General features: G+C 37.9%; 4 protein-coding genes across 9 annotated transcripts in view; 1 reads left to right on the top strand and 3 right to left on the bottom strand.

Annotated features, from left to right (window-relative positions):
* The window catches only part of LOC114356375 (AT-rich interactive domain-containing protein 4B), a 32255-nt gene extending 29014 nt beyond the window's left edge, over window positions 1–3241 (bottom strand). For all 6 annotated transcript variants that reach the window (XM_028309508.1, XM_028309503.1, XM_028309506.1 and 3 more), the window contains exons 1-5: window positions 3068–3241; window positions 2661–2715; window positions 1840–1950; window positions 1407–1566; window positions 105–270 (exon numbers count right to left, since the gene is read on the bottom strand). In XM_028309508.1, the coding sequence (XP_028165309.1) occupies window positions 105–270; window positions 1407–1566; window positions 1840–1950; window positions 2661–2663 (440 nt within the window). In that variant the 5' untranslated portion in view covers window positions 2664–2715; window positions 3068–3241. The remainder of the gene's footprint in view (window positions 1–104; window positions 271–1406; window positions 1567–1839; window positions 1951–2660; window positions 2716–3067) is intronic.
* LOC114356376 (uncharacterized protein K02A2.6-like) overlaps window positions 1–15671 on the bottom strand; it is a 341613-nt gene that overhangs the window by 76829 nt on the left and 249113 nt on the right. The gene's annotated exons all lie outside the window — the stretch shown is intronic.
* sip3 (septin interacting protein 3) lies at window positions 3468–12913 on the top strand. The gene is made up of 11 exons (XM_028309521.1): window positions 3468–3762; window positions 4003–4095; window positions 4359–4511; window positions 4845–5039; window positions 5454–5638; window positions 5941–6083; window positions 9255–9461; window positions 10279–10403; window positions 10891–11012; window positions 11638–11826; window positions 12522–12913. Exons 1-11 carry the CDS (start codon window positions 3634–3636, stop codon window positions 12589–12591), a joined length of 1611 nt encoding a protein of 536 aa, XP_028165322.1. The 5' UTR covers window positions 3468–3633; the 3' UTR covers window positions 12592–12913.
* mRpL37 (mitochondrial ribosomal protein L37) lies at window positions 12991–14826 on the bottom strand. The gene is made up of 5 exons (XM_028309528.1): window positions 14553–14826; window positions 14107–14454; window positions 13728–14014; window positions 13415–13584; window positions 12991–13245 (listed from the first exon to the last, which is right to left on the bottom strand). Exons 1-5 carry the CDS (start codon window positions 14729–14731, stop codon window positions 12997–12999), a joined length of 1233 nt encoding a protein of 410 aa, XP_028165329.1. The 5' UTR covers window positions 14732–14826; the 3' UTR covers window positions 12991–12996.

The raw sequence follows: 15671 nt of genomic DNA, 5'->3' as shown, positions 1-15671 counted from the left end.
TTGATTATGACTTTATTCCAGATAAAGTCAGTCTAGTTCAAACAGTTATAATTTTTTTTTTACAATGTTAATTTACTAATTTATTTGTGTAGCTAAAATCTTACTGTGCTCTGCCTCTCCGTCCACGCCGGCCAGCTATGACAGGCGTGGAGAAATGCTCTGGATGAGTGAGAGGCAACTGATCCAGAGTTTCACTCTCGTTGAAGTGCCGACCACTCTTCAGGCATAACGCAGACCGCCGTAACGTCGTTATATCGCCGTCATCAAAAACTAGAATTAATGAAATATATAGTTTATAGCCTGACCAGGAACATAAAAACCCTCGCCATGTTGCGGAAAACTAATGGTACTAATTTCTTTTAATGGCAACAGTATAGTTCCAAAATACTGAACTGTCCTATCGATGACATTGACAGCGGGGCGCCACCGTCAATACCGAATCGCTGGTTCCGATTTTTGCCATGTTGGAAACCATAAAGTTGAACGATGGTAGCGCCCCCCTGTCATTGAGTTTGGCGGGACAGTTCAGCGTGGGTCATCTATAACTGAAAACTTCATTGTCATGTCACCTTGCATGTCAGTCTATTGCTGTCAAAGTGTAAACAAACTTTATTTTAAATGTGCGCAATTGATTTTGTGAATTAAATTGCTAAAATCTTTTCATAGTCGTGAAAGAAAAGTGGTTCACAATGTGTTAAAGTATTTGTCGAAGAGAAATACTAAGGGTTCGGACAATATTTTCATTGAATAATTTTTCCGACAAGGGTGTCAAATTGACTGACATGTTTATCGTATAGTACAGTCCACTATGAAAATTAGCTGTGGTTTGTTTCAACTACCTATTTTAAAGTTTTTTGTCACTTTCTAAGTGTTGAATTTTATGGAATTGGGAAAGAAGTACCGAGTTTGAAGCGTTCATGAGCAGAATGTCTGCTGAATATTCAAGTTCTGAATTTGATTATTGATGAATAATAAAATAAATCCTACTAGCTCGATTGATGTTTTCATTTAATTTATTTAAACCAGGTTACCTATAATAATATTTTTTCGTTAATTTGTGAAAATATCAAATTAGCCCGTAATCCTGAATCCTGATGCATAAAGTTAGCCTATTAATTTAACACAGGTACGACTGTACTCAGTGTTGCACTATCAAATGCAATTGACGCGCCTCTATGCCAGGGTTTTTATGTTCCTGGTCAGGCTATAGCAATAATAATACAATAGTCAATATCAGACAGTAATTTATTATTGTTATATTCTAAAAAACTGAGAGCCAATTTACTTAAGCTGTCACATTAAATTACTCAACAGTGGTAGAGATCTGCTGTACATACATAAATTACAATGTCCCATGTAAAATACTTCAAAAATAAACCAATTTTGATGCATGGTAATCTACTTACCAACAGTATACTGGCTGCAGTCTTGTATTTTAGTGATGACGGCTTCCATTGCGTCCTTTTTGGGGTCCTGTTTCACCTCCACTGTGCTGCCGACCCTCAGGGTGCCTTTGATGACGTCATCATTCACTGTAAGGCTTCCACCCCCTGCTTTTAATGAAACCTACAAATACACAGTGTCATGAACAAAAGGTAACTTCAATAAACACAAACCACCTTATTATAAAAAAGTTACACCCGGGACAAACACTGGCATTAATTAAATGTAACTTTAACTATTTTTTTGTAATAAGGGGGCTTAGGTTAATGTAGTTACGTCTAGCTCATTTAGGAAAGACAATCAGGACACCTACAAGATCTTTTCTTTCTTTAATGTAATCAAAACATAAATCTAGTTTAAAAGATATAGAAAAATGTAGTTCAGTACAGTTCTTACCTTACATTTGATATTCCGAACCACTTTTTTAACCTTGGCCTCACAAAAGGCACCCTTGTACTTGGCACTGACATCAGTACCAACTGGCAAGAATGGAGGGTCGTCCCCCTGCTGTGTGATAAAATATCATAAGCATAAGGATACTGGCAGTAAACAATATCACATGAGTACTGGCATTAACACTGCAGTACACGCGCCTCTTTTTTTACACGAATACACGCGCGGCCTACTCTGGTAAGCCAATTTAAAATCACTGTAAATCAGTTTGTAAGCAATTTATGAATAGAATAATTAAGTAAATGATAAAAGTGTTTATTATAGTTATTTTATAATCAAAGTTTCTTTATATAACTATTTGGGATCAAACATTATAAACAGATTTAAAAGTTGTAAATTTTTTGGACCAAAATTGCACTCTGAGACCAATGTTAACAAAAACAAAATGACTGAAAAAATATGATTAGATTTTTATCTGTCATAGTATTCATGACTTTCTACTGCCTGGACACGGTGTAAATCCATTTGTTGCAAGTCTTTCATAATTTTTTTGTCGAGTGATTTTGGGCTTTTGAGTAGACCCGCAGTTTTGACGGCTAATTTTAGAAAAGTGCGCAGACGCTAGCGACCCAAGCTTTACTGGCTTACTGACAAATTTATTAAACGAGGCTTTCCTGGAATGCCAGCTCTCTGGCGCAAGTTTTCAAAAAGTTATAGCGTAAAATGTTACCCTGGTCTACTATAGTAGTCCGCGCGTGTACTCTATTGTTAAACATAATCCTTGTTAAATATATAAAAGTCACTAAAGAGCATCCTTTACTTACCATTTTTTGGAAAGAAATCTTGGCAGAGGCTGAAGTTTACATCCAAAGAATCAACCTGGATAAAAAAAAATTACATGTAGCAGCAAATTTGAAACTAATGAAGCTTAATTGATTAAAGGCAACGCACGTAGGCTATTTGTATTTGAGTTCAAAAGTCTAGAACTATGATTTAAAATCTGTTTGTGTACATCCACATAGTGAAAATTAAACGCCATGACGGGGATCAATCCCCTTACCAATCTGGGCTGAAAACATTGCTATTGTAGCCCTTTGTGTAAATAAACAAATAAGCAAAGTTCCCTACTAGGAAAACATATTATTTCATTGTTTATAGCGTTATCTTTTTGTTCCAATCACCAGCGAAAGTAGATTGCGCGGCAAATGAAAGTAGTTGCCTCGATTCTTACCTGATAAACGTTGTAAATGCAAACAACTCTTGAACAATAAAACCTAATTGGTACAGCGTACATTAATTGTCACCATCTTTTCACATTTAGATAGAAATTAGTAAAAACGTTCAGCAAAGAACAGCAAAGAACGCCAACACCAACACCATTTGCTAAATTATTTGACATTTAAAATTCACTGTCTTGTAAAAGAATTAACATAAAAAAGAATGGCATTATTTGATTGGTCAAAAATATCAAGACTCTCTATGATTGGTAGATACATGATCAAAAACACGATGAGCTATGTGGTAAATGACACAATGAGCTAGGAGCTCATGCCCATTTGATGGTGGTCCAGGGCTGAAATTCTTAAACCGACGTAAAAAAAAGTGCACCATAGACAAAAATATTGTGACACAAATGAACATTGAACACGTCAAAATCAGTTTTTATTCATAGCGATTGATACGAAAAGATGTTTTGAAGATGTATTTGTTGATATTAAATTGGTTTTGGAGTGCCTAGGATTTACCATTAATTAACAAAGTAAAATTTTAGTGCACAGGATTACAGAAGAACTCAAAATGAAGGCTATTCTTGCAACAGTGATTAGTCTTGCACTCACGACTGTGGTTATTGGCAATGCCTATTACCAGAAAAAGCAGTTTTATCCTTCGATAGTGTATTTAACTAACTCCAATCCTAGCATGGCAGTAAGTTAACTATATATTCTACTTATAGCAGTATGATTTAAACCGTTCTCATAGTTTACTTCTTGAGCCATTTCAAAACAATGTTGACTTGATTTTACCAGATTGTTTTGTGTCACGGCCGGCTGTACATTGTAAAAGTTCTAGAAATGTGTCTTTATTGGTAGTTTTATTACATTCCTTTGGTCAATAGAAGGATTATAGAATTGATAACAATTTTTATTTACTCTCAATGTTTTGCAGGTGATGTACTTGCAAGCTTTTATACTTGTTCTCCTGATAGGCAAGCTGTTGCGGAAAATATTCTTTGGGCACCTTCGTCCTGCAGAATTTGAGGTGAGCCCATTTATTTTAATATTTTATATAAAAAATACTATTTTTAGTCCTAAATAACATGCTGTAGTCTAGCTATTAAAAACCAATAAAGTAATAGTTACAACAATACCAATTAGGAGTGATTTAGTTAATTGTTAGCAAAACTAGTTAGCTAAATCTTTTGAAATATTTGTGTTAAATATTTTAATTAAGTTTAATGTTGCAGTCTGCTGATTTGTAATAATTTATTATGACTATTTCTTAATTTACACATTTTTTTACAGCATTTAATAGAAAGGTCATGGTATGCAATCACAGAAACCTGCTTGGCATTCACGGTGTTTAGAGATGACTTCAATCCAAAGTTTATTGCACTATTTACTCTCCTGCTGTTTTTGAAAGCATTCCATTGGCTTGCCGAAGACCGTGTGGACTATGTAAGTTATTTATAGCTACTTCATTTTTACTGCAACAGTGAAAGGTTTTTAAATTTATTGTTTTCTTTAACATTCCAAAGTAATGAGCTGCTGATTGTTACTAGGTTTACTTTTTACTGAAAAAATGTCTAAAATTTATATAATAAAGACAGAGGATTAGTCTTGTAAAAAGATTTTTACTACTAATTATCCACAGATAATGTCACAGGCACCAGCTGTTATTTGAAGAAGTTATTTTTTTGTTTGATCTAACTGGCTTGACTCAAATATTAATACATACCACAAAGTCATGATAACATTGATATTATAATATCACAAGCTTATCTTTCACAGATGGAGAGGAGTCCAGTAATTGGCTTGCTATTTCACGTTAGAATTTTGAGTCTGTTGGTGTTGCTAGCTCAGGCAGACTTCTACTTTATTCACCATGCGTACCAGGTCACCTCCTCCAAAGGGCCATCCGTGCAACTTGTGTTTGGCTTCGAGTACAGCATACTGCTAATCATGATTGCCAATATTTTGATCAAGGTAAGATTTTAAGAACTTATTGTATTTTTCCTTTTTTACTAGTAGACATGCCTATTACCAGTCGAATGAGACCATGGTAGCAATTGACTTCTATTGTGTCTTGTTTCAGTGGCACTTGAAGGGCTACCTTTTATGATGTAAAAATTATTTTACAGGACAATAAAATTAAATTAATACTTGCTTATCATTTTCCTGGTAAATGTCAGTCCGAGTTTGATGTGCTAGTGAATAGATTGATGTTCAATGTGTGGTGTAGAGTTTAAAAAATTATGGGTTTTTGTTTTTTATTTTAACCCTTTTTATGGCAGTGGGAATATAGTTCCCACCAACTTTATTCCCTTGTCTTAAAGTTAAAAGTCAATGAAAAATTTGCTTAAATGGCTTAAATAATATAGCCAGTATTATTTATTGTAGTATGTGCTTCACGCCATCGACTCGCGATGGGAGACGCCATGGGAGAGTAAAGCCGCAGTTCTGTTGTACACTGAGCTGGCGATCAACTTTCTCAAAGTGCTTCTGTACCTCGGCTTTGTGGCCGTAATGGTTCGCATCTACACCCTGCCGCTGTTCGCCTTTAGACCCATGTACGAGACAATGAGGTAAGTTATTTTTCTTTAAATTTCCTAAATGATAGGTAACTACTAGAAATTCTAATGGAAGTTTTAAAATTGATGTGTCTAAATTCTTTGCATAACAATATATGTGATGACATCATTAGAACCCAAAAAAGTGTAATGAATAATGCATTTTAGTTTAAAGTACAGTATTTGTCAAACATATCTGAAGACAGTGTTCAACAATATTTTTAGTTATGAAACTGTTGTGACTATCAAAAGCAATTAACCAATGAAGATCAAGGAGCACATCAGTCACTAACGTTTTCTATTTTTACACATAACAGGAGCTTCAAGAAGGCCTACAACGACGTGGTGTTGTCGCGGCGCGCGATCCGCAACATGAACACCCTATACCCAGACGCGACAGCCGCCGAGCTCGCCGCCGCCGACAACGAATGCATCATATGCCGCGAGGAGATGCACTCTGGTGAGCAGATGTTTCTTTTGTCACACCACAGGCGCTTCAAGAAGGCCTACAACGACGTGGTGTTGTCGCGGCGCGCGATTCGTAACATGAACACCCTGTGTCTGTACTCAGACGAGGAGATGCACTCTGATAATATTGTTTCAAGATTTATTACTTACTGATTTGGTTGTATAAAACTAGATTGCGTACTTGAATGACCGAGTGACTTGAATTTTTGAGCAGGTGTGAAGTGACAAGTGTGTTTCTTTTGACTTGTAGATTATTTGTCGCTCGGGCGTTAAGAGCGATTTATCATCTATTTAAGGATAGTAGAAAAATACTAATGTTATTTTTGACTTGACTGACTCGAACGACTTACAAATGTACCTACAATCGTTATCTATGAGTTGAAATAAGTATCCATAGAAAAAACAGAGGTGTCTTTCGTTTTTGCATGTTGTTTACTATCAAAGAAAGTCTTTTTTTCTAATCAATTCGTGCTCCTAGTCCTAGATAAACAAGGTCTATTATAAGGACTCCATAAATCCTGAGTAAAAACAATTCCAGTTATATTAGGTCGTTCACGACCTTGATACCTTTTGTATTGAGAGCAATTACGGCACGATGCAACTGCACCAAAAGTCGGCTTGTTTTACCTAAAATTTAAAAACATATTCATCAGTACTGGATCTATTCCTTTCATTTAATAAACAAATATTAATTTGTAACACCAATTACCCATTCCAAACCCAAACCAAACTAATTTATTTACTTAAAACGTTCTGTAACAACGAGATAACGGATAAATATATTTAAATACTATAACTATGTAAATAATTAAATAGAAACTCAACTCATTTATTAATTTACTTTAAATTTTGCTCATCACGAGATTCAAACTGGCAACCACAGCTGGCGTTATTGACGGCCGTCCTCTAATTTTCTCATACTGTATTGTTGAAAATGTGCTGGTTTATTAACGGTTGCGTCAGCATAAGACCATTTGTAGTTTTGTAATTTATTAATGGCAAGGTCAGAGAAACAGCTAAATGTACACTTGTTTTTATATTTATATTCGTTTATTATACGGTACGTACCGAGTCGCCTGGAGACGCTCGATACGGAGGGCCGACTCCAAATAAAGTGGGAAACGGCCTGGCAAAGAAGAATAATTAATTTATTATACAGTATTTTTAAGGCATTCGAGTTTAAATTCTTTTACAAAATCGTACACTTATGCTTGGTGAAATTCGTATGTGAAATGTAACAATAAATAATGCTTAAAAAATATGTACGTCTCATACTTTTCGCGCGTTATACACGCAACAACACCGGTTACGTACCTACGTGGCTTGTTATTGTTGGTGTAAAAATACCAATGAAAACACAACGATATACATACCTAACTGTGAAAGACTAATTACAGCTCGCATTCTGTTATCAATTTATTAGCCTACTTATTTTCGTAATTGATTGTTGATATTTATAATTTTTCCTTTTATCGTTGTTGTAATGTTGTAGTTATGTATTAATTTTGTTGCCAATTTTAATTCAGTTTCACGGGAAAACTTTCGCGAAAAAGGTGAAGTGGATCAAAATTTAATACTCGCCAAATGTGATTAAAAATAAAAAGCAGAAGGTGAGAGAAGTTCTGACTGTGTTATAGGGATAGAATTGTGTTGCTTGGATGTGAAACTAAAACTCGATCTTTAGTGCAGGAGTAAGAACTTACTTTCATGTACCTATCTGGTTTTAATTTCAAATTAGGTATATTTTTAAATAGCATTCGTCCTTTCGTAACATTGACCTTTAACCGCTTATTGTCAGTTGTGTTGAAGATTTTCTTTCGTTGATACGTTTTTTGTTCGACTCTTTGCATTTCTCTTAATAGTGCGTATTACCTGGACAAAAGTGTGGTGGTCTGGTGTAACGGTGTGTGAAATTCACTAGTCTAGTTACGGGATATAGGGCTGGGTTTCAAATATAACGCGCTACGCGACGCTCAATTCCCAATGTTGCCCAGTGAAATACTGCGCAACACTAGAATTCAAATAATTTTATCGATTTCAAAGCAAGTAAAAATGGAAAACGAATACAGTTTTTAGGGTTTTAGGATAGTGTTCTTTTAGATAGCCCCGCCGCGCCCGGATGAATGTCCAAGATAGGACAATAACTCTCGACTCCGTCGCATTGGGTTCCGAGGATACCGTCGGGTTTTAGTGGGTAGGAAGAGCGGGGCCTTCTAGCGGGGAGAGAGAGTGCCACATATCCAAAGCGTTTTTTCATCAAATCTCAAGAGGTTGCATAAGATTGCGTAATTGAGAATGTTACTAGGTATGCAAAATCACTTGAAACCTATGTTACAGTTAAGCTTTTACATTTACAAATACATTAGTTTTTATTTCATTCAAAAATACCCAGTAGTTATGATTTTATAGGCATTCAAAGTTCGCTTAAATATTGAGTCCCGCCGACGGTCACGTGACCCCGTGTGACGTACATTCACAGCGTCCGCTCACTAGAAAACGGATATAAACATACTTAAATATTTTTTTTTTGTAAATACAAACTTATTATACATATTAACACCCAGACCCATCACAGAAATTAAAATTGAACCAAACCCAAACTTGATGCGATTGTGTCGTTTTATTGCGAATTACCTTCCAGCTCCATCATTAGACCCCGATTACTACATAGAATTAAAATACTCATCAATACAAAACGAACGAGCCCAAACTCGATGCATTTAAGTCGTTTTATTATAGAGTTCCTATGGCCACCTTCCAGCTCCATCGTCAGATCAGCTCCATGTCATCATAATATTGCATGGTCATCCAAATCACATGTGTTTGCGAAATTTCAGCTTAATCGGTTGCCTGGAAATGGGTCTTAATTCAGCTTGCAAGATTCCACCCATACAAATATGAGCCAGTCACTGTAATATGACGTCACGCGCATAAAATGGCGGGCCGGCCGCCGCCCGCACTTTTAAAATTCAATATCTTGGAAACTAATTGACGTATCGAAACAATTCTTTCACGTGTATTTTTTATTTTTAACAGAGAATACAGAAAGCTAAAAAACAAAATTAGTGAACATTCTTCATTAGTTTCTATTGTGTTTCGATTCGCGGGCCTGAAGGGTTAGATTAGATTTGTTTTTTGATATTGTTCAAATACCAAATTGCAGGTGCCAAAAAACTGCCGTGCAACCACATATTCCACGCGGCGTGCCTCCGGCTGTGGTTCCAGCGGCAGCAGACGTGCCCCACGTGCCGACTTAACGTGTTGCGCGCGCCCGCTCCCGCCGCCGAACCCGCCGCCGCCGCCGCCACGCCGCCGGGTGCGGTGCCGCCCGCCGCCGCCGTGCCGCCGCCTTTCCCGCAGATGCCACCACGTAAGTTTGATAATGAATGGCTTAGTGTGAGTTTACATCAAACGACTTCACTAGTGACTGCGTAAAAAGGTGATGGTAAATGTATGACGGATTGTACAGCGCCCCTAGCGGAAACATTCAAGAACTAAAATTTTCATGCATATTTTTTTTAACGCAGTCGATGTCGAATGCGTTTGATGTAAACTCACACTACGCCCACTGGAGTTGGTTAAAGTCGCGAGAAGCACTTGGATGCGGGCAGCGTATGACTGGCAGTTGTGGATTTCCTTGGGGGAGAACTTTGTCCAGTAGTAGAGATTTTTTGGCAGAAACGAAGTCAGAAAATAGAGCTGTAACAACAAGTTACACCAAGTTTTTTGACTTGATCACTGTCAAAAATTCTAGATATCTTCTAGCAGGACAGTCGATAGAAAACATCATTTAAAACAAAATAATAAAAGCCCAAGTACTACAGCGATAATCTTAGATTTTCAAGTTGGTGTAAAATCAATTGCAACGCGACTGCGTAAAAAGTATGCAAACTAGCGCGCCACCTATAATAATTGAACGCGGCGCTGTCATTGGTTGTCGTTTCTTACGCCCGTATTCACAAACATTACTATGAGATCTCACAATGCGCGTGGACGCACAAGGTGACACACAAACCAATCACAGAGCTGTATTCAACGCTGTCCGTTCGATTTGCTGTTTCATTTAAGCAAGTATCGTTAGTGAATACGGGCGTTATTGTCCGACGGGAAGTCTCGCTTTGGGTCGTTGCGCCATCTTAGCGACGTATACAAACTTGGAAGGACCTCACTATCATATTCTGTTCCAGCGATGATGGCGTGGGGCATGCCGCCGCCGCCACCGCCGCGGCCCGCGTCGCTCGGCAACCTCAGCATGGCTGAACTACAGCGAATGGAAGGCAATGAACGCAGGGCCGTTGAAGCTAGACTACAGGTGAAACTTCTTTCTTCTTCTATTTTGATAGTTAGGGTTTGGGGTATTTGCTTGTGGTTTTCATGCCAAGCCCTTTTTGCGAATACTTGGCCCTTAATCGTTAAAGGTATACTCTTTATAGCAAGTAGTGTAATGATTCTCGACCGTATTATATTAGGCGTAGCAAGTAGCAAGCAACCCTAAAATGAGCTGCCGTTACATCAGCGGACCATTTAACAAGGGCCGTTCTTTTACATATCTTATGAGTTTTCAATAAACAATAAGTAATCGAACCCTCGAACGGTTGTGGGTTCGATTCCCGCCCTAGGCAGTTCGATTTTAATCGCTAAGAAATTTTAATATCCTATGAGATGCAATATCACCAGTTATTTTATGTTATGCATGAGAAACAAAATCATTCCAGTATGGGAGAGGACTACCATGAAACCGCCTATTTATTCCTGCTGGTGTTCTACAAAAGTTTAAAATGACTTGTGTATTGTTGCAGTTGCTCCGCGAGATCCAATCGATGTTGGACGCGTCGGTGCTGCTAATGCAGCAGTATTCCTCCGTGGTGGGCTCGGTGGCGCAGAACCACGTCACCATCGGCACGCAGACGCTCGAGATGGGGTATGTAAAGCCTGGTCCGTGAGCACGTAGAATTTCGTCCAATGACCCCAAGCTACCCATCCTTATCGCTCGCGCGTAATTATATTGCTGTCGCGACTGTGCGACGGGCGCCCGCAGTGAGCGTGCGAGCGCGACAGCAACATAATTACGCGCGAGCGATAAGGATGGGTAGCTTGGGGTCATTCGACAAAATTCTACGTGCTCACGGACCAGGCTTTAATCGTTGCTATTCCAACGCTGTGCTAAAGGTATTCCCAAAAAGAAAGAAAAAGGTTTTTTCAGAATCGATGCGCACGCGAACTGTCGAGATGGGTCGTGTAACTGTTGCTATTCCAATGCTGTGCAAAAAACAACTGTTTTGTTAATACAATGATGGCCTTTTGTCCTTGAGACAAGTTGCCCTTGCCACTGCATATTTTTTTCTTACACCGCTCAAAGTACTGTTTGATGACAATAGTATTTTTTACTCTTGAAACTCTTGAATATCGATTAAATTTAATGTTTTTACGCCACAACTTTCTTTAAAAAACGGCCTTAGTTCTTGAGACAGGTTACCATGTTTGTTATTATGCAAAATGACAAGAAAATACATGTAAATAACATCTCTTTGATATTTTTTTTGCAGTCGAACAAAAGATGAACCCGATACGAAGCCAAATGTGAAGAGCGAGCCAGACGTGGTGCCGTCGACGTCGAGTCAGCCTTCGACGAGCCAGGCAGCAACCAGCAGCCACCAGCCCTCGCCAGTCCCCTCCACGAGTGGCGTCAAGACTGAGCCGCTGATTGACAGGCCGCACGCTGACGGCGACTCTGGGTAAGTCGTATAATCGATTCATATGGCGTAAGTACATTATGGAGGAAATAGACCGAGACGAAGCGCTAGATCCCACACCGAAGTATGGGCGGACGCACGGGTGGGGGAAGGAGAAAGTAACCGAGATGGTGTTCACAATATACTTACGCCAATACATATCAGTGACGTTACAGTTCCGTCAACGTGTTCGTTAGAGGCGCACACCGTTGATTTTTCGTCAGCCGATAGTTTGTCGGGCAGTTGATCAGTATGGGCATGTATAGGAGTGCGCACACTACGCCGATTCAATTTGGCCGATTCTTCATACAATTTAAAATCGGGCACAATTATCGGCCAACTTAAAATCAACGGTGTGCGCCTACTCTTAAGTTCAGAACCAGAACTTCCATGTTGCGTCCGTGATTCAATGCACACATGTCAGTATTCACGGAGCTTCAGTGATACGTCCATGAGCGCTGTGTTGGAACTATATGTGACTAGCTAAACAGTGTGTCGTCTTAAGCGGTAACAATAGGTGCTATTTTGCAACACAAATGTTTAGTCTGTTGACTCAGTGACTGCATGTAACATCGCACAGATCATCGGCGTCAACACAAAAAATTGGTGCTCTAGAGTTATTTTTCTTGCTTCATAGCATGCTGATGCTGAACTAAAAATGAGACAGACCATGATTATGACAGAGCCTCTTGTTCCAGAGACAAGACTGATGCTGATGCGGAGGAACTGCGAAGACGCCGACTGCAAAAGTTCACGCTGGAAAAATGAGCTTGTTGACTGACTACGTTCTCTCGTTCCACACCTATCTTACTGTTATTTAATGTACAAAGTGTCTCTGTATGTGTAAGCATTGTGTATTCTAATCAAAATATGTGTATTTATGTTCTTGTAAATATAATGCGATATATACATGAATACATAACTTGATGATTTACTTTCTTATTCCATACAATTAATTAAAATTCACAGAGATTATAAAAATACAGCGGAAAAGTATTTTCCTTAAAAATGTGATTAAAGAATGATTAGAAGTTTACTTAAATTTTGTTTTCTATTTATAAAGTAAGTAAGTTACATCATTTTAGAACTATTTTGAAGCATTGAAATAAAAGAATGAGAAATTAGATAACATTATTTTAATCTATTCTATTATTTTTTAAATATTCAATTAGCCTAGCAATTGTAAAAAGCGTTAATGTAACCATACACTTTTGGGTTGTAGTTTTCTAATACAGGCATACCACCAAAGTATTTACTTGCGCCATACAGTTGCATGTTATTTTTGCAGTACCATAAATTTTTAGTTCCTTCATTTCCATCAACATTCAAGGTGTTCAATTCAAGTACACCAAAGTGATAATTTTGTCCATCAGTTTGAATGCAATTAATGTATACTGGTTCAGGTAAATCTTTCACATTTTCCTGAAACAACAACAAATAAAATCTTAATAAATAAAAGATTAAAAGAACTGTCAAATAAAAGATAAATACGAAAATTATACAGCACAATTTGGGGAAGAGTTTCAAATAAATAGATAATATACTGCACAGAACTCACTAAAAATGCACTCATCAATGATAAACAACTTACCCCATGCAATTGTTTTGCATATGCAGAGGCGACAGTAAAAGCATGTGTAAGAGACCGACCAAGGATCTGGCTTTGTGTGACTGGAGTTTCATAAAGGTTGCCAACCTCTGTGGCATTGTAATGCAGCCATGTTGTATGAGGGTGACGCATGTTAACAGTTGGTTTGATAGCTGAAAAAAGAGATTCAAACTTTTATTTAAAGTGCCAGTACATCATGAATGTCACATTATATCAATGTGATCTTAAAAACATACCTAAACCTTTTTTTATAAAGTTAAATTAAAAACTAAATGAAAGAGGCATCAATACTTACGATATCTACTAGTTTCACTGTAAAAATGATCCATATCCAAAGTAATAGTGTGTTTTATAGGATACAAATCTGGGATCTCAACAAATGGTATGTCTCTTTCTGTCTCATGCTTTACAGGTTTATTACTAGTCACTAGAATGTTGCATATGTCTTGAAATTGGAATAGGTCATCTTCTTTATCAAATGTTGTGTGTGCCTTAACATCATTGACAACATACTTTGTTTGCGTGACTTCTGTGTCACTGCTTTTCTCTATCAGTTGGAGAAGCCGGTTTGTTAGAATTTGGCTGTAATGCAATTAATAAGGATAATAGAAAAATAGGATAATAGAAAGGAAAGAAAAATTAATTTGATATTTAGTTTAAGGAAGAATACTTACTTTCGCCTTCTGTCTGTGATACCCAGTATCCTAGGGAAGTTATATGCTGGACGCGCCGGATCTTTAATTTTAGGCAACTTTTCCTGTTCACAGTCAAAGACATTGGCTGATAATATTGCTTTTTTGACATTCTCATGTATCGCTTTAGGGGCTGCGATTTGAGCAAGCTCCTCTATTTTTACAGGTAACTTGTCTTCAGCAATGATGGTTTTAGTCAAAACCTGGGCTTGAGAAATTCCTTCAAGAAGAACATTAGTGTTCTTTAGAGTGTAGCAAGGTTTCTCTTTGTAATTTGGATGATTTTCATCAAGGGGCAGAGGCAGTTCATACTGTCCAACAATGTTTAATCTGAAATAATTTTGTAAATTTTAAATGAAATCGAATAAAATAGTCTATAGCAGACTTTATATATTGTTTATTCACAAAAGTTAATAAAGCAAACACACCTTTCATGGGTTTCAGGTTTATCTTTTACGAATTCTAGAGCATCTTCCACAGGGATCCCCTTTGCTTTCAAAGCGTCTTCGACACCAGTGTCCACAGGTACGCGTTTGCCTTGTATCATCCAATGTTTTTTGAACATAAATCCAATATGTTGTCGATATAAGACCTGAGAAAGCTTCATTGCTAAATAATTTCACTCGTTTTGTGAAAATTAAATAAATCTAGTAAAATATAACCTCAAATCAGCCGTTCAATCAATGACATTGACAGGTGACAGCTTTCGTGAGAAAAAGTATCTTTTTTCTGGAAAAGGCAAAGACATAACGCCATACAGCCAAGAAGTCAGTTTTTAACATTAGTTAGCATTAGCAATTTTCAAGTTTTAATGTAAATTACGTTAGTGCTTTTTTCTTTGTGTAACTTTGGATTAAAGGAGGAGTAGTGGCGGGTAACTTATTCTGCACTTAGATTTATTTGTATTGCTTTATACTAAGGTTGGTAACTTAGTAGTTAACATTTCAGTTGGTTTTTAGCAAAATATGAACCGTGCGTGGCCCACAGTTCCAGCTACCCATTTCCGTTTTTGCTTTCGCTTTCATCAAATGTTAAGTAATTCTTTTGTGATAGAAAGAGATGACATGACCGGAAATTGGTAGCTAGAACTGTGGCCCACATCCCACTGTAAGATGGTATCGGCACCATGTTGGCACATGTACTGGGCCGGTTCTCCCCAATCCGTCCCCCGGACCAGTGTCCGAGCCTGGGCTTCGCTTCGCGAAGCCCACACTCGGCCTCGTCGGCACGCGCACCGACGATCGCCAAACGGCTAGAGTACCTTCTGTACTCGCCACTCTGCCCGGTGAAGCTGGAAAAGCTCCTTAAATTACCAGCGCGCGTTCCTTAAAAATAAAAAAACCATGTTGGCTGTGCCCAAGAGAGATCGCTATCACAACGACCGATTTCACGATGCGCCACCTTGCGGAACAAATACGCAGTGTAAAAAAAAAGTTTTTTCTATCTGGGAATCGAACCCAGGACTTTACCTACTCTGATAGAGAGAACTCTACCTACTCTTTTGAGTTATTCAGTAGCGGTAATTTGTATTCTCACTTTTCTGGTGA

The sequence above is a fragment of the Ostrinia furnacalis genome, unplaced genomic scaffold, assembly GCF_004193835.3.
Source record: "Ostrinia furnacalis isolate ACB-3 unplaced genomic scaffold, ASM419383v2 OfSCF2800, whole genome shotgun sequence".
In the NCBI taxonomy this organism is placed as follows: domain Eukaryota; kingdom Metazoa; phylum Arthropoda; class Insecta; order Lepidoptera; family Crambidae; genus Ostrinia; species Ostrinia furnacalis.
The sequence above is the reverse complement of the archived record's forward strand: the minus strand, read 5'-3'. Positions and strand labels throughout refer to the sequence as shown.